An 18403-nucleotide genomic window follows, 5' to 3' on the forward strand; every position below is an offset into this window, starting at 1 on the left:
ACTAGAGGAAGCAGCAGTTCTAACTGTTGTCAGTAGGGTTCTGCTAAAAACTGATTGAGATGGTATGGCGCAAGTTGATGAAAGACATTAGAAAGTTAGAAGATCAAAAGAAAGTTGTACAGAAAGTCTTAAATAAGTGAAGAAGAATAGAAAGTCATACAAGTAGAAAGAATTATATAGATTAAAATGACAAAAGTATACAGGGGAAGTTGACATCCCATGACACCAACTAAGGGCTGTTATTTTGTGTACACTTAATAAAGCCGTAAGGTAAAATGGGAGCGAGAATTCCAGTAATTTTACCGATATTCTACTATCACCTATTATCTATGCTAGAATATATGTAGTGTTACTGTAACATATCCTGCTATCACTTATCTTATCCTATTCTCACTCTAACCTTTCCTGCATCCATGCGTAACACTAGTATACCCCCTAGCTAAGCCTAACACTAACCTCTCCCATCTATGCCTAAAACTAACCCTCCAACCTACATGTAACACTGACGTATTATCCACGCCGCTATGGAGTTTGGCTGCACAGGTAGGCAAGCTCTAGTGCTGTCTCCGCTGCTTTTTTCACCACTACAGATCTCTTAAATCATGCGCCGTCACTCCCCCACCTGCCGGTAATTTTTTTAGTCTAACATGGGCACCTATGGCGGTGTCCATTTCTTTGCACCCAAATTACCTGCTTTGGAAAATGATGTCTGTGATCAGGTGAAGGATGTCTCCGATAATGTCTGTAATAATGGCTTGAACTATAGCTGAACTTGGGTTTTAAGCTAGTGCTGCAGAGCGGGTGACAAAGCTGCACAGAATGCACACTTACCCTTGGTTTTTCAGAGGAAATGTTAGCACAGGTTTCTGCCAATACACTGCCCTTCTATGGAAGTTAAAGTCTAAGTCACTTAAAAGTTCTAGTTCAAGTTCACCCTTTGATAAAAAAAACAGCAACTTCGACAACATGCAGCCATTACATGAATAGATGGCAACACAATAACCAGCAGAAATCAACACAGTAAAAGTGAGTGCCATGAAAGCTCAAAAAAACTTGTGCTGAGTACCTGGCAATGTTTTCTGATTATTTAGGACTAAAGTGAATGCAGTAATTTGTGCAGGCTGGGAGAATGGTGTACAGGAACTTTGGTTGACCTCTTGCACTGTGATGTATTTCTGCCCATTTATCCAAAATAGCCGATCGCTATAGAAGATTAATGCATGCTGGGAAATTTCTGAATAACTCCAGGAAGTAAATTCTGTTATTCCTGCGTCATTAGCTCTGGAACTGAAAATATATAATACCATTTTTATATGGGTGATTTATGAAAGTTGACACAAATAGATGCACCTGCCGAAACTGGAGGATAGAACTATTCAAAATGCTGTAGTATTGTCCAAATAAATCTGCTTGGTTTTTGCACCTTTATGGCACCCATATGTCAGCAATGCCAGTTGAAAATGATCACATTGTCATCAAACACAAACACACACACAAACACACACACACGCACACACCATTTTTATTCAAAGTAGTCAAATAAGGTCTGTTCATTGTGATCATGTCTTTTTCCAGAACACACAAAATATACATAACACAGAACACCTAATTCAAAGTGGTGTAACAACAGCAGAGTTTACATATAAAAAGGAATCCACAAATTTGGGAGCTGGATTATGCTGATAGCAGAATATTGGTAATGTTACCGATATTCTACTGTCATCTAACATTCTACTTTCACACTAACCCTCCCCCATACCTAACACTATCCCACCCCCCCACCCCCCTCACCAAAAGAAAAGAAATGCAAGTATTGCCTTACCTATCTTGTTGCACGTGTAATCTGTAAAGGTTTATGTCTAGTCCATTCTTAACAAGCCAGTAGAGCCATCCATTTTCAAAGTCCAATGCCAGTGCCACAACCTGGTATATTAAAATTGGATGTTATGTTCGGGTTATAAACATCTACCATGAGCTAATTCAAAATTTGCTTTCTCTAACTGACTTTGTAAATGACTAGGTAATGGAAGCTTTATCCAATCTTCAGCCTCAAACATGCTAGTGGGTTTTTGGCCAAAGTAGTCAGTAGTGGCAATCTCTGCCAAGATTCTAGCATGTATACAGCCTCTCCAGTGTGTAGCTGAGAGACCCAGAATGCCAGATCCCCATAGCCAAGAGCATTGTTCTCCTCTTTACCTGTACTGCTTTAAGCCACTCTGTCGTCTGAGCAACAATCATCCCCTCCCCCCCCCCCAAGACACATTGCCTGGCAGTAGCCTTGTGATGCATCTGTACTGTTGCCTAAAGGATCGAGTCCCAATACCTGTGGTTGACATTTTTCATGCATGTATACATACAGTACCTTTAGACATTAGGTTGTTGACATTGAGATTCTGAGATCAGGTTGTTTTTCTTACATTATTAGATACACTAGTAAAAAGGCCAGCCTGTTAAAAAACGGGCGCTGGGTCACGGCCACTAAACCCCGGCAACGCGCATACCGATGCGTCCTGCTCACCCGTCTCCCACCACTGTCCGAAGTATATGCACACAGAGAGATGTTGCTTGCTTGGCAGTTGGAAAAAGCTGTTATTTCCCACAATGCAATGAGGTTCTCAGACAGCAAACTGTCAAGTCTGGAAGCAGGGACACACACAGGGACAGGATGCAGAGACATAGGGGTTTTATTATATAGGATGACAAGACTGTATCCACCTTTATCCTAATGCAAATCACTATTTCTGGATAAAGATTTAAAAACTATTTTCTAATTTTTACTTTATACCGGTGGGTCCTTTTGACAGTTAAATATATGCATTACACATCAGAAGTGCTGGGAATCATGGTGGGTGATTTCCATCAGTGTGATAAGATTCCGATGGAATCTTACTGACTCTGATTAGCTAGCAGAGGGCATGCTGTGATTGCTCTGCCCTGAGTACTGTATCACCATTGGGTCTCAATTACTCCATTAGTGCTACATTTTAAAAGCCAAACCTTTTTTTCAGCAGCTGCTGCTGTTTAAATTCCAGTCCTGTGCAAAGTGAGCTGTTCATCAAACATCAGAGAACCGCAGGAACAAAATTACATAGAGCCAAGTAATCCTTTCCGTCACTGAAGAGAAAGCTAGCAATGTCACAGCCACAGAACATCTGTACTCACTATAAATTCCCCCCCAAAACAATCAGAAAAATTATTATGGCCTAGGAAAATAAAAAATGTGTGCAAAGCTTTAGGTTTTTGTATTTTTTTTTACTTACTTGAGCACTATAAAACAACGTAAAGTTTTGAATGATACGATGTCCCTGGCCATTCAGTCTGCTGGTCTCCACTGAATACTCTGTGGTCCAATAAAGAAAAGCATTGATAGAGTCCACTGCCATGTCTGTCACAAGAAGCATGCCAACATTCACCACTTCACTCTCAAATGTTTGTAAAGACGTTCTATAAATCTGTTCATAAAAAGAAATTGGGTCAATAAACATGGCAACAGTTTGATGTTTGAGCTGTTTCATAAACCTTTAGATTGTAAGATTGCAGTGGCAGGGTTCCTGTCCTTCTGTGTCTTGAAAGTTGCTGTACAATATGGTAATTGCTATACAATAGTTACTATACAAATAATCTGTCCTCCACTATGGTATTATGTACCAATGTCTGAATTTTTATGTATACTAACATCTGTATTTTTATGAACACATGTACCCCTGTGTACAGTACCATGGAAGATAAGAGCACAACATAAATCATCAAGAAAAATGTGCTGCAATGGACAAAAGAGATATCACAAAGTAACTTAGGCGTTCAGGGCTTTAAAACAGAGTCACCGCACTCCTTAAGTATCACCAATTACAAAATGCAGGGTGCACTCACAATCCAAAAAGCCTCCACAACTTAAGTGCTGTGGGATCACCCTAAAAATAAGAAAACAACACACATAGGGGCCTAGTTGATATTTTGAAACTTGTGAATAAAATGACTTTAAAACCATCAGCAAGCAAAAAATTGCTCAACCTGGTGCCACCATGCACCAACCCCCCCTCCCCCCTTCCCGGGCGCCGTCCTCCTGGGGCACCGGAGGTGGGGAAGAGCCCCTTGTCCATGGATTGGACAAGGGCTCCGGGGGAGAGGGGAAGGCTTGGCTGCCCCTCCCCCAGAGCCCCCCCATACCATGCACCATGCTGGCTGGTATAGCTAAGGGTGCGAAGTCCCACGCGGTCAGGGCTCCGCATTCTGGCTATCCCAGCCTGCATGAGGACAAGGGGTTAAAGAGGCTCAGGAGGGGGGGACCTCACATAATTTTTTTTAAATTTCCCACACTCTGAACATAAAAAAAAATCAAAACTAAAAAACATACATTTATATACATGTTAATACATTATCAGTCATTTTAGCTATACGTTGCTATTTTTTCCCTCTAAATTTAAAATCAATTTTCTCAAAAACTATCAGGTCTTTTTGAAAAATGTTTTCTCTTGTACCCACTGTCCTCCCCCACAAACCCCGCAAAGTTGGTGTTTCTAGAATGAAAGGGGGCTTTGCTATTAAGCACTAAAGTAGGTGGCCGTTTGCCTGCCATTTAAATCTACGGAGCGAACATTTGGGAAAATTTGCAGTCGCTATTCGCAAACCGAAAATTTGATGCTCACTACATTACTACTGTTTTATACTTTTTAGGGTGATCCCACTGCACTTCAGTTGTGTAGGCTTTTTCGATTGTGACCTGCATTTTGCAATTGACTACATAATTCCTAAAGAATAACATATACGCTTTTCATACACTTCCAAAACTTCTAACTGGATAATACAGTAGTGAGCAAAATGTAATGACCCCTAAGATTTTTACATTTTAATCTGATTTTCAGCTAAATAATTATAATAATATAATAATTAAGAAAACAGTTTTCCTTCAACAAAAGCAATGGGAAAAAAGCTGTTAAAGCAAATCATTTAATGTGAAAAGGGGGAGATAAAAGGTGTCTAAAGTAAATAGAGTATTGCTGATATCATATGCAAAGGTTTGGTCTACATCTGATGCTTTACATTTTAAATTGTGATGGGACCAAACTGTCAGAATGTTTGCATTTATATGTAATAAACATGAATGGTGTTAAGTTCTACTCTACTAGCTTATTGTTTTATTGAGAAACATGTTTATGTCTGAAATTGCTGTAGCCATTTTTAGCAAAGCCACCCAGCATCACCCTGTTGTGTGACCTGGCCTCATCAGAAATAGTGGATTTCACATTAACCTAGAAATACCCAGCTGTCCAAATGGTGCCACACATACCAGGAAGCATCGACTGAATAAACATTCTACTTTCCGCAGTAACATTTTCAAAGAAATGTGACAGCACAGGATGTAGAAGAAGTTGAACTGAGTAGATAATGAAAGCTAGCCATACATGGGTCAATAACAGTTACATTTTGCAACAGATCAATTACTCCCTGCTAAGAAATCGGTCAGCAGAGACTGATGTACTTACCTTGCCTCCTTCATCCTGCATTCACACTGTGGGCCATATCCTATTCAAGGTGATGAGTAGCTTGTAGATGCGATCTACTTATCACCTTGCCATCGCACAAGGATTACCGGCAAATCATATTGCCGGATTCCTTGGCCCGATGGTCAATCATTAGGGAGCATTACTCCCTTTACCCAAGCGATTGGGTCCAGACAGTGGACCAATGGGGAGCCCTGGCGGGAGCTTCAAAGATGCTTAGCCGGGGCTCCGACAGACAGTAATTACAATGACAGATACACTGTAATTACAACGTCTGGAGACTTGTGGTGAGAGGCGGCAGGTGTTTAGCGGCGGTAGGTTAATTACTGAGGGGTAACCGGCAGAGCTGCGGGGGGCGTCGGCGATGTGTGGTGGCCTGACAAGGAGCTCTGGGGGTCACCTTGTTAACCCCCTTGGCGGTATGAAAAATACCGCCAGGGGGAAGCGCAGCAGTTTTTAAAAAAAAAATTTTTTTTAATCATGTAGCGAGCCGAGGGCTCGCTACATGATAGCCGCTGCTCAGCGGCATCCCCCCGCCCGCTTCGATCGCCTTCGGCGATCACCGATCAGGAAATCCCGTTCAAAGGACGGGATTTCCTGGAGGGCTTCCCCCGTCGCCATGGCGACGGGGCGGGATGACGTCACCGACGTCAGCGACGTCAGAACGTCATTGGGAGACCCGATCCACCCCTCGGCGCTGCCTGGCACTGATTGGCCAGGCAGCGCTCGGGGTCTGGGGAGGGGGGGCCGCGCGCCGCACCGGATAGCGGCGATCGGGCGCGCGGCGGCGGCGATCGGGGTGCTGGCGCAGCTAGCAAAGTGCTAGCTGCGTCCAGCAAAAAAAAAATTATGTAAATCGGCCCAGCAGGGCCTGAGCGGCACCCTCCGGCGTCTTACCCCGTGTCACACACGGGGTTACCGCCAAGGAGGTTAAAGGAGATTCCCAGATGCAGCGGCGACAATGTGCATTTGCTGGTTTAAAACTGCTCTTTGCAGGTCTAAGCTAACACTTATGTCTGACGGGAAGCATGGGGGGGTGATGCTTGCGAATCGCGATATATTAGGTGATGCGCCCATCGCCTAATTTAAGAACTCACTAGCAATAGGATATGGTCCTGTGTGTCACGTTATGCACCTGTCATAATTCAAGTATACTGTTTGGTACACTCTGCACATTATAACATATGTCTTATTTAACCACTTGAGGACCCAGCCTTTACACTCCCTTAACGACCAGCGCTGTTTTTTATGATCTGTGCTGGGTGGGCTCTGCAGCCCCCAGCACAGATCAGGTTGCATGCAGAGCGATCAGATCGCCCCCTTTTTCCCCCCCTATGGGGATGATGTGCAGGGGGGTCTGATCGCTCCTGCCGGCTGGCATGTTGCGGGGGGGGGGGCACCTCAAAGCCCCCCTCCGCAGCGAAATTCCCCCCCTCCCTCTCCTTCCTCTCACCCCTGGTGATCGGGGCTGCACAGGACGCTCTCCGTCCTGTGCAGCCTGTGGCAGGATGTCCTCTGTCACATGGTGGCGATCCCCGGCTGCTGAATGGCCGGGGATCGCCGATCTGCCTTACGGTGCTGCTGCGCAGCAGCGCCGTTCAATGTAAACAAAGAAGACAAACGTCTCCTGCGTTTACATTTAGTCTGCGAGCCGCGACTAGTGGCTCGCAGGCTATTCACGGAGACCCGCTCCGTGATCTAACAGGAAGCGGCCGCTCGCGCGAGCGGCCTTTCCTGATTAATTAGGGAGGCACCTGGCGGTGGTCCTCCAGCTACCACTTTGCCGCCACACAGTATGAGTGTGCGGTCGGCAAGTGGTTAAAAGTCTGGTTAATGTCTATGCAATGTGCACATATCCACATATGTTAACTACAAACCCACTGCATACAGCAAATTTGTATGCAATGCAGAGATGTGAACATCCCAATACAATTGCATAAGCAGTGAGTTCATATGTGGTAATGTAATGCACATGGGAGTTGATTCACAAAAGCGTGATAACTGCTATCACAGCAGTTACCACGCGATCTGCACGCAAAGCATTCCTCCGTGTGACAAACTAACGTTTGCGTGCGATCACGCGCATGAAACACCCACGTGATCCCGCGCAAATGTTCGTTTATCACACGGAGTAATGCTTTGCATTCGCAAAGTGCCGTGCGCGGCAGATCATGTGATAACTGCTGTGATATATGCCTAGCGTTTTAGGAAGCGTTTTTGTGTAGCAGTTTACAAATATTGTTATAGTAAAAGCTGTTACTGAACAGCTTCTGTAACAAAAACGCTCGGAAAACCACTCTGATGTAGCGTTTTCCAGAGCGGTTTTCCACTTTCCTATACTTTACATTGAGGCAGAAACGCTTCTGCAAACCGCAAACATGCAGCAGGAGGCACGTTTGCGGTTTGCTAAAAACCTCAAACCGCTGGTGTGCACCATCTCATTGAAATACATTAGCAAATCATTTTCACAGGCGGATGCGGTTGGCGGATCGCTGCTAAAACCGCTCGGTATGCACTGGGCCTCAATCAGATATCAGTATAAATTGAGATTGGGATTCAATGATACTGCTGTCCTTCATACATTGTTCTACAGAAAGCAGTACAATACCATGCCGCTATTGTTTCACTGCCCCTCTGCACCTACTGATCCTTAATAAACTGTCTAAAATCTATTAGAAGTCTATTACAAGATGTATAATAAAGGCAATTTCAATGAAAATGATCATAATCTGCTGGAAATAATAACATATATAAGGCCACCTTTTAAGCTTTGTAAACACACTAGAAGGTTCTTGGCCGAGGCAAACAGGATATCTCTGCCAGGAACCTAGCATGTGTACAGTGGCCCTGATTCCTCCACAATGCGCCTAGAAATTAATCTTGGCCCAGCACAGGACAAGTCTATTGTTCTCCTTCTTAGCTCTCCCGCTTATGCTGGGTACACGGTAAGACTTTCAGTGCAATTTTGCAACCCGATCGTTTTTTCCGCACGATTCTGCGCTCTATTCTTTTATCTTCATTAGTTTTTCTTATCTTTTTCCATTCACTGCTATGAGAAATCTAGCGTGGATACGATCGGGACATGATGGATTTTATCAATCGGATCCATCTATCGCACAGAAAATCGTACCGTGTGTATTAGGCATTAATTGTGCACTGTGCCTCCTCCCCACACCATAGCAACAGCCCCATCGTTCATCTCAGCTCTCCTGCTTAGTCATGCATTGTGCACCGCACCTCCTCACCACACCATAGCAACAGCCCATCTTTCTCCTATTTAGCTCTTCCACTTAGACGTGCACTGCACACTGTTCCTACTACCCACACCATAGCAACAAAACATTGTAGGCTAGCGAAGCGTCTATAGGGCACTTGGCCATTAACTGTCTCCTGAGAGATGGAGTTCCAATCCCTGTGAGTGACAGTAATTGTGCAAGGGTACACACCTTAATTCCTTTCGGACTAACGGCTCTGGTCCCTTTAAAGCGGACCTGAACTCATAGGGCTGGTGCACACCAGAGCGGTTGTGAAGCGTTTTTTAAAACGCTTGCAGGGGGAAAACCACTTGGCTAATGAAAGTGAATGGGATGGTGCACACCAGAGCAGTTCATTTTTTTCCACAAACTCGGGGGGGCTGCAGCATTTTTTACATTTCGGAGGCGTTTCTGCCTTAGGCCTCGTTCACATCTGCTGCGCTGAGAAACGTGTGAAAGCGTGTGGTAAAAACCGCATGCGCTTGTGCGCGCGCTTTAGTGTGCGTTTCTGTGCGTTGCGCTGCACTTCTTTAAGGCACGTTTTGCTTAATGTAGCAGTAGCAGTTGTCAAAAAAGCTTTGTTTTTCTATGTAAATGTATTTTTTTTCCAAATAGGGGTAAAAAACGCATGCGCTTCTATGCGCTTGTATGCGCTTAAAAAGCGCATCCATTCACTTATTGATGTGTGCTTTACAGCTCAACGCACAGAAATGCATGCAACCCTATGTTTTTGTAATGCTGCTCAGCGCAGCGCATAGATGTGAACCAGCCACATTTAATTACATGGGAAAATCAATACCTTGCTGAACGCACAGGGCAGTGCGCTGTAAAAAAGCGCACAGAAACGGCCCTGATGTGAACGAGGCCTTAAAGAGAGTCTGAAGCGAGAATAAATCTCGCTTCAGACCTCCTAAATAGCAGGGGCATTTGTGCCCCTGCTAAAACGCCGCTATCCCGCGGCTGCACGAGGGTCCCTGTCCCCCCAAATCCCCTCCATAATGCGGGGGAGCGCTTCCGCATTGGGGTAGGGCTAACTGCTGCAGCCCTGCCCCACGCGCGTCTGTCAGCGCGTATCTCCGCCTCTCCCCCGCCCCTCTCAGTCTTCCTTCACTGAGAGGGGCGGGGGAGAGGCGGCGATGCGCCGCTGATAGACGCGACTGGAGGCAGGGCTGCAGCCGTTAGCCCTGCCTCCAGGAGCGACCAAATGCACGACCAAGTCGTGCTGGGGTGGGTTTGGGGGTGAAGGGACCCCCTTTGTGCGGCGCGATAGCGGCGGTTTAGCAGGGGCACACGTGCCCCTGCTAACTTTGAGCTCTGAAGCGAGATTTATTCTCGCTTCAGAGTCTCTTTAAAGTATAGGAAAGTGGAAAACAGCTCTGAAAAATGCTAGATCATAACAGTTTTTCAGGCATTTTTGTTACAGAAGCTGTTCAGTAACAGTTTTACTGTAACAATATTTGAACTCAGCTACACAAAAAACGCTCCAAAAAAATGCTAGGCATGTTTAGAAAATGTCTCTGAACATGCCTAGAATCACTCTGAAATCTGCTTAACCATCTTAGCGGTATGGACGAGCTCAGCTCGTCCATCACCGCCGATGGCTGCCGCTCAGGCCCTGCTGGGCCGATTTTGTTCAAATAAAGAGCAGCACACGCAGCCGGCACTTTGCCAGCCGCGTGTGCTGCCCGATCGCCGCCGCTCTGCGGCGATTCGCCGCGAGCAGCGGCGAAAGAGGGTCCCCCCAGCCGCCTGAGCCCAGCGTAGCCGGAACAAAAAGTTCCGGCCAGCGCTAAGGGCTGGATCGGAGGCGGCTGACGTCAGGACGTCGGCTGACGTCCATGACGTCACTCCGCTCGTCGCTATGGCGACGATCTAAGCAAAACAAGGAAGGCCGCTCATTGCGGCCTTCCTTGTTTATTCTGGGCGCCGGAGGCGATTGGAAAAACGCCTCCGGAGCGCCCTCTAGTGGGCTTTCATGCAGCCAACTTTCAGTTGGCTGCATGAAATAGTTTTTTTTTAATTTAAAAAAAAACCTCCCGCAGCCGCCCTGGCGATCTTAATAGAACGCCAGGGTGGTTAAAAAACTCTAGAGTTTTGCAGATCTGCTAGAGGTTTTTGGTGTGCACTGGGCCTTACACAGGCGAGAAGAGAGAACACAGAGAAATCCACCCTGTGTCCACCCTGCAGGTGTTTATAGAGAACAACAAGTATAATTCTCAGCAAATAACGAGCTAATGTAATATGATCTCCCAGCTGTCTGCCTACTCTGCCAAGTTGAGGGCTAAAGGGGCCCATACACTCAGCCGATTTTTGGCCGATCGATTGGTCGATTGCAAATCAATTGACCAATTGATCGACTTGCGGCCAATTTCGATCGATTTTGATCGATTTCAATCGATCTGGCAGGCTGGAAAATCTAAGTCGATCTGTTGAGATTGCTTATCATTTTGTATTGGCCCTAATGGAAATCTGATGGCAAAAAAAATGCCATCAGATCGGTTTTCAATAGATTTCAAACTGAAATCTATTGAAAATCTGTTCCTAGTAAAAAATGTTCCTAAACACATCAGATAGATCAGAAATCTATCTGATGATCTATCTGCTGCTAATCTAACGAGTGTATGGCCACCTTAATATGTAAACACAGGATGTTAACCCTTCATATGCTCCCAGCAAACCAGGAAGTAAAGGATATTATGCTTATCTTGTAGAGCATAGAGGAAGTTCTGAATTCAGGTCCGCTTTAAAGGGAAACTGAAGAGAGAAGTCTATGGAGGCTGCCATGTGTATTTCCTCTTAAGCAATACCAGTTGCCTGGCAGCCCTGCAGGTCCTCTGCCTCTAGTACTTATAGCCATAGCCCCTGAACAAGCATGCAGCAGATCAGGTGTTTCAGACTTTAAAGTCAGATCTGACAAGACTAGCTGCATGCTTGTTTCTGGTGTTATTCAGATACTACTGCAGAGAAATAAACCAGCAGGGCTACCAGGCAACTGGTATTGATTAAAAGGAAATAAATATGGCAGCCTCCGTCTACCTCTTACTTCAGTTCCCCTTTAAAGAGGAACTGTAACGGCAAAACGTCCCCTGGGGGTACTCACCTCGGGTGGGGGAAGCCTCCGGATCCTAATGAGGCTTCCCACGCCGTCCTGCGTCCCTCGGGGGTCTCGCTGCAGCCCTCCGTACAGCCGTGACGTAATATTTACCTTCCTGGCTCCTGCGCAGGAGCTCTGACGGCTGTCGGCTCCGAAGTAGGCGGAAATACCCGATCACCGTCGGGTCCGCTCTACTGCGCAGGCGCAAGTCTCCGGCGCCTGCGCAGTAGAGCGGACCCGATGGAGATCGGGTATTTCCGTCTATTTCCGAGCCTAAAGCAGCCACAGCGCCCCCGCTGGAGCCAGCAAAGGTAAATATTGAATTTACAGTCGGGCCTGTCGCCGGCTGTTCAGAGGGCTGCAGCGAGACCCCCGTGGGACACAGGACGGCGTGGGAAGCCTCATTAGGATCCGGAGGCTTCCCCCACCCGAGGTGAGTACCCCCCAGGGGATCTTTTTAAAGTTACAGAGTCTCTTTAAGGACTAGAGCCTTTTTTTTTCTTTTTACACATCCCGATTGACTCACAGTGATCAGGGGGTCAGAAGCCAATGAAAACGATTCCTGACCAAGTTACGGAGCTCAGCTGTCTTTAGACAGTTGAGTTCTGTATTGGAGGGGACACCATACTGTGCCCCGCGCACAGGATTGGGAGGCATTTAAACTACGCAACTAGTGCAGCATAGTTTTAACTATGGCCGGTCCCAAACCAGTTAAGTTAGGTGAGCTAACTAGCTTAAAGCAAACCTGAATTCAGAACTTTAAAGAAAAACATTTCTTTCTTACAGCTGATACAAATCCTGCAATAAATCTGCAGTGTGTTTACTTCTTGCTTTCATGGAAGCAGACATAGGGTTAATATCTTGTGTTTACAAATTAGCTGCTCTGCAGAGGCAGCCAGCTGACACACCCAAGAGATCAAATAACATTTTCGATTAGTCACATATGATGGGGAATTAGACAGATTAAACTATTCCTTTTGTCCTGTGCAAGAGTTCAGGTTCACTTTAAAGTGGACCTGAACTCAGAACTCCTCTCTGCTCTAAAAGATACACAACAGCATAATAAACTTAAAACAAAAAACATTTCTTTGTTACAGCTGATAAAAATCCTAAAATAAATCTGCACAGTTTCTACTTCCTGATTCATGGAAGCAGACATACAATACTGCTTAAGGCTCATACACACATCAGACTATAGTCTTTGGAAAATGAAAGATCACAGACCAATCTTACCCCCTTCCATGTAGTATGAGAGCCATACTCTACACAGTCTATTCTATGGAACTGCACTCCCCATCAGACAGAAATCTTTGCAAGATGCTGCACACAAAGATGCTGTAGACATTCAAAAGATCAGTATTTGCAAAAGATCTGTTCCTGCAAATTGCATTCATAGTCTATGAAATCTGCAGATCATCATACACACCTTGTTTAACAGACATTCATCTGCAGATCAGATCCACCAGGATGGATTTTCAGATCTGCAGATGATTGTCTGATCTGCAGATGAATGTCTGTTAAATAAGGTGTGTATGAGGATCTGCAGATCTCATAGACTATGAATGCATTTTGCAGGAACGGATCTTTGGCAGGAACAGATCTTTTGCAGATACTGATCTGTTGCATGTGTACAGCATCTGTGTGTGCAGCATCTTGCAAAGATTTTTTTCTGATGGGGAGTTCAGCTCCATAGAAAAGACTGTGTAGGTATGGCTCTCATACTACATGGAAGGGGGTAAAATTGGTCTGTGATCTTTCATTTTCAAAAGACTATGGTCTGATGTGTGTATGTGGCCTTACAGTCTGTGCTTTCAAATGGGCTTATCTGCTTATCTGCCATAGGCAGTCATGTGACACAGAGGACAGATCAAATGACAACTAGTGATTAGACACAAATGAGGGGGAATTACAAAGGCTTAACTCTTTAAATTCATTTAGGCCTCTTTCACAGTAGGACGTTGCATTTTTATGCGATGTTAAAGTCGCAACGCAAAATTACAACGCAACGCCCCCAAAAAGTCGCAACGTAACTTAATGCCCCGTTATCGTCGCATACAGTAGAGCATACAGGCATTGTAGTATGCTTCCAAGTCATTGCTGAGTATGCTTACAGTATGCTTCCAAGTCATTACTGAGCATGTGCAAACAGTCCAATGCAGTTAATAACGTGTGTAACGCATAGCGTCCAGCACTTTCTAATAACGCAACACGTTACACACAAACGCTACGTGTGCACTGTGAATGTCACACAGACTTAGTATTGCTGTGTGTTAGTCTGCGTTGAAACATTTCTAATGTGCGACTTTAACGTCGCACTGTGAAAGAGGCCTAAAGGTGCATTTCTGTTATGTTTTCATTGTGTCCTGTGCAAGAGTTCAGGTCTACTTTAATCAGAAAATAAAACGTTACAAGTTGGATCTTGCATTTTAGCATCTGTATTGTTGTCTGTTGAAATGCTGGTAAATGATTAGCATATATTATCCCTGCAGACATGATGACTATCACAGTAATAAATGACATGTAATGAATCGTGTCACTAGAGCCTGGCACCACTTTGCACAGTGCATGGCGGTCAGTGTGTAGTGTAGTGCCTTTATTCTTCACGTATCATCTCGCTGGGCAGATCTACAGACAGGCCAAGCTGCAAGATATCAGCAGCACACACCCTTCATTCAGCTATTGCTAATTTACAAGTGCAAACATCAGATTGCATAATGCGAAGTGTAAATATAATTTATCAACCTTCTGTCCAGAGGGCTCAGGTACTTAAATATGTGGTTACTCATTAACAGCTGTTTAATGTAGCTCTTCTCTGTTGATACTATTTATAAACATAATGCCGGGCATACACGGCACGTTTCTCTATTCAATTATGCGCCGGCTCGATGCCGGTGCATCCCCGCTCGTCCGCGCGTGCGCGCGGATCGATTGCCGCTTGTCCCCGCTGGAGCGGCTAATGAGCCGCTCGTTTCTGGGCATTGTTCTCCCCGCCGGTATTGAGCACAGTATCGATCCGGCAGGGTATCAGACACGTCGGATATTATCAATCGAGCCCTCAGGCTCGATTGATAAGCCTCCCTTCCTGCCGTGTATGCCCAGCATAACACAGTTTCTCTAAGTTTACAATCCAGTCGCAGCAGGAAGGTTAGAAATTATTCCCAGATGGGGAGAAAACAGGAGGAAAAAAAACCATGAGGCAGGGGTCACACTTACCGGCTTTCGTATGCGTTTTCTGCACAGAAAAACTGACTTCAACTGAGAACTCATGTTAATCAATGAGCTAGGTCACACTTTAATGCAGATTTCGCATGCAGAAAAAAAACTGACATCTTGCGCAATTTGTCAGTTTTCTCTATAAATTACATTAGCTGTTGTAAGGTAGAGGTCACATTTGTCTTTCAGTTTTCTGAAAAGTGTAGAAACTGAAAGACAAGTGTGACCCCTGCCTCAATGAGGTTCTAAACTTTAAGTTGGCCATACATTACTTGATGGCCACCAGATTGGCCCTCTGATCATAGAGGGATCTATTCGCTGACTGTCCACACACTGCATACAGATTTCCAACAGATTTCAGCATGAAATCTACTGCCTCCATCTGCCGGGCCGTCAGGTCTTACCCCATGTAATGCTAAGAAGTATTAGGCCCCATTCACACTTAGAAGTACAAAACGCAGACGATTTTTGCTGGCGTTTTGCGGGAGTGATTTTTCAGCGATTTCACGTGGAAAAAATCACTCGACAGTGTTTTCTCTGCGATCACGTTTATTGCTCCTATAGCACTGAAACATGTTCGCCGGGAAATCGCCTGAAAAAGGTGCACGCTATGCGTTTGCGTTTCGCAATTTGGGGCAATTTACAGCAATTAGCGCAAATCGCCCAAGTAAGAATGGGCCCATAGGGTTTTATAACACTAGCACTTTCAAAAGCGCTAGCATTTGAGCGTTTTGCCGAAATCGCTGGCAAAACGTCCAAGTGTGAATGGGGCCTTACAGGCACAGCTGTCAGCTGGCATGCTTCCTCATGTATTTTGGCGCTCTATTGCCACCAGGAGTGCCTAGACCATGTTCCCCCTGAAGTCAGTACATGTGGTGGGGTAACATGGGACAAGTACCCAGCGGCAAGTGAGATATTTCCAGCATGCCAGATCGATTGAAAGGGCGATTGGGCAGCCACGTCATGGCTTCAATCTCTGCCTGATTTATTTATTATGATTGAATCTACAGGAGATCAATGGCGCAAATCGAGTAATCGGCATCTTTACTTACTGTATCCAAAACTGCTGTAAAATAAAACATTTGGCTGGAGTTGAACTTTAAGGCAGGAGGCACCCATATCAGAATTGTACTTCTGCACTGGCCATTGCATTCAATGATCCCTTCACTCACATGTTTGCGTTCTTTTACGTTTTACGCTCACTTCCTCAGGATTTTAAATCACAAAGCTGTTTGCGTTTTCCCATATGAAGCACGGGTTTCCCGATGTGATCACAAACACAGAATGAGCATAGAGCACCACAAACCCAAAAACGCCCACAAAATCACCAGCGCAAGTGTGCTCCCAGCCTAAAGGAAACTTGAAGTGATAGTTTGATGGAAGCTGTCAATTCTGTTGCTACGTATCTGGCTATCATGCCTTTCCTCTGCTTCTAGGTGGCCACCGTTGGCACGCACAATACTATAATATGATCCAATTTTACAGCAATTTGATTAACCACTTGATGACCATAGGCTTACACCCCCCTAAAGACCAGGCTATTTCTTACAATACAGGGCTATGCAGCTTGGTCAGGGTGCTGCATAACGCTGCAACTTAGCACACACCTGATTTTTTACCTCCTTTTGTTGTCCTTAATAGGACACTCTGCCAGAGGTATCTGATCGCTGCTGCAATATTTATTTTTTTTTATTAGAAAGGGGAGGCTTTTTACTCCCTCCTCCGCTCCGTGAACCGGCAGGGAGCGATCACGCGTGCGCGCACGCATTCCCTGCCAAACTGCAGCTCCAGGACTTGATGACAATCGGCGTAAGGCAGTCCTGGGGTTGCCACCGCGGTCATGCCCATTGGCGTGACGCGGTCGTTAGGTAGTTTAAAAAATCATTAATACAAAAAAAACAAAAACCCTAAGGTTTTTTTATTATTATTATTTGTTCCAGAAATCAAATTTCCCTTTTTTCGATAAAAGTAGATCAGAATTGGTGGATTTTTCTGGCCAATTGTTTGGCAAATTGAATGGTGCAGGACAGATTGTCAATTTCTTGATTTATATGCAGAGTAACCAAGCAGCTCGGGGTGACCCAAAATTACTAGGAATGTAAAGGGGACTAAAAGAGACTGAAAAGCCATCCTACTAAAAAGCAATGCTAAGTGTAATTTGCAAGGTACTTGCGATAATTCAGGTTTAAGTGAACATTTGTGGTTAACCAAAATGCACTGCTACTAAATATGCAAATGATCTCTTTATGCTCCTGTAGCTAGACTAGCATCCAGAACCGCTGGTGTATAGCAAGCCTATAGCTTTACATTTTACGGAATTACATCAACTCCGCATGCAGACAGCTTGTTTCAGACTTTTGGTCCTCCTCAGTGCATGGCAGGGATTGATATGGCTCTATGGGATAGGGCTTGGACAGTACAACATAACAGAGTAACTGAGCAGCTCGGGGTGAACTCTGTTGTACTGGTCCAAGCCCTATCCCATAGAGCATTATCAATTCCTGCCATGCACTGAGAAGGACCAAAAGTCTGAAGCAGGTTGTCTGCATGTGGGGTTGATGTGGCCCTGTAAAATGTAAAGCTATAGCCTTGCTATACACCAGCGGTTCTGGATGCTAGCCTGGCTTCAGGGGCATAAAGAGGTAATTTGCATATTCAGTAGCAGTGTATTGTGGGTACCACAGATGTTCACTTAAAGCTGAATTATCGCCTCAAAGCTGAATTATCGCAAGTACCTTCTGTTTTAAGAAGGCAAATCACACTAAGCATTGATTTATAGGCCAAAGTAATTTGTTCCGTTTTCAATCATTTTTTGTCATAATTGGGGAAAAAAATAAACACAGCTTTGTGGTACACTAGTCAGATTTTTCAAATGCTACAATTAATCCTAACAATTGATTGTAATTCTCAAACTGAACAGAAATATATAAAAAAATGGTATTGTGTATGGCCACCAGATAAGTCTGCTGTGACCATGTGACAACCAGTATATGAAGAACAATAGATACCAGGCCACATTCTCCAGTGTCCCTGCATTACAATAGACGTGTCTTCTACTTGAGGACACAGACTTGTAATTCACAGGAAGTGGGTGTTTATGAATAGATGCACAGTTGCAGAAAGAACCCATATACTTACAGTAATACTTATAATATACAGTCATTTACACTAATCAAAATGACTGCTTTGAGATTTTCTGTTATTGAGCTGGATGCAGAGACTGGATGTAGTGAATAAGAGCCCATTCACTGTCAGTTTTGTGATGATGAAAACTGACATTTTGTATGCATTTTCTGATCATCGCAACACTGACAGTGATGGCTCCTATTTTCTATATAGTA

General features: G+C 44.8%; 1 protein-coding gene across 1 annotated transcript in view; it reads right to left on the reverse strand.

The window, feature by feature from the left end:
• ROS1 (ROS proto-oncogene 1, receptor tyrosine kinase) overlaps positions 1–18403 on the reverse strand; it is a 189521-nt gene that overhangs the window by 128592 nt on the left and 42526 nt on the right. Inside the window, 3 exon segments of the mRNA XM_068233370.1 lie at positions 1067–1287; positions 1823–1923; positions 3261–3452. Of these exon segments, the coding sequence (XP_068089471.1) occupies positions 1067–1287; positions 1823–1923; positions 3261–3452 (514 nt within the window).

The sequence above is a fragment of the Hyperolius riggenbachi genome, chromosome 4 (assembly GCF_040937935.1).
Source record: "Hyperolius riggenbachi isolate aHypRig1 chromosome 4, aHypRig1.pri, whole genome shotgun sequence".
Classification (NCBI taxonomy): domain Eukaryota; kingdom Metazoa; phylum Chordata; class Amphibia; order Anura; family Hyperoliidae; genus Hyperolius; species Hyperolius riggenbachi.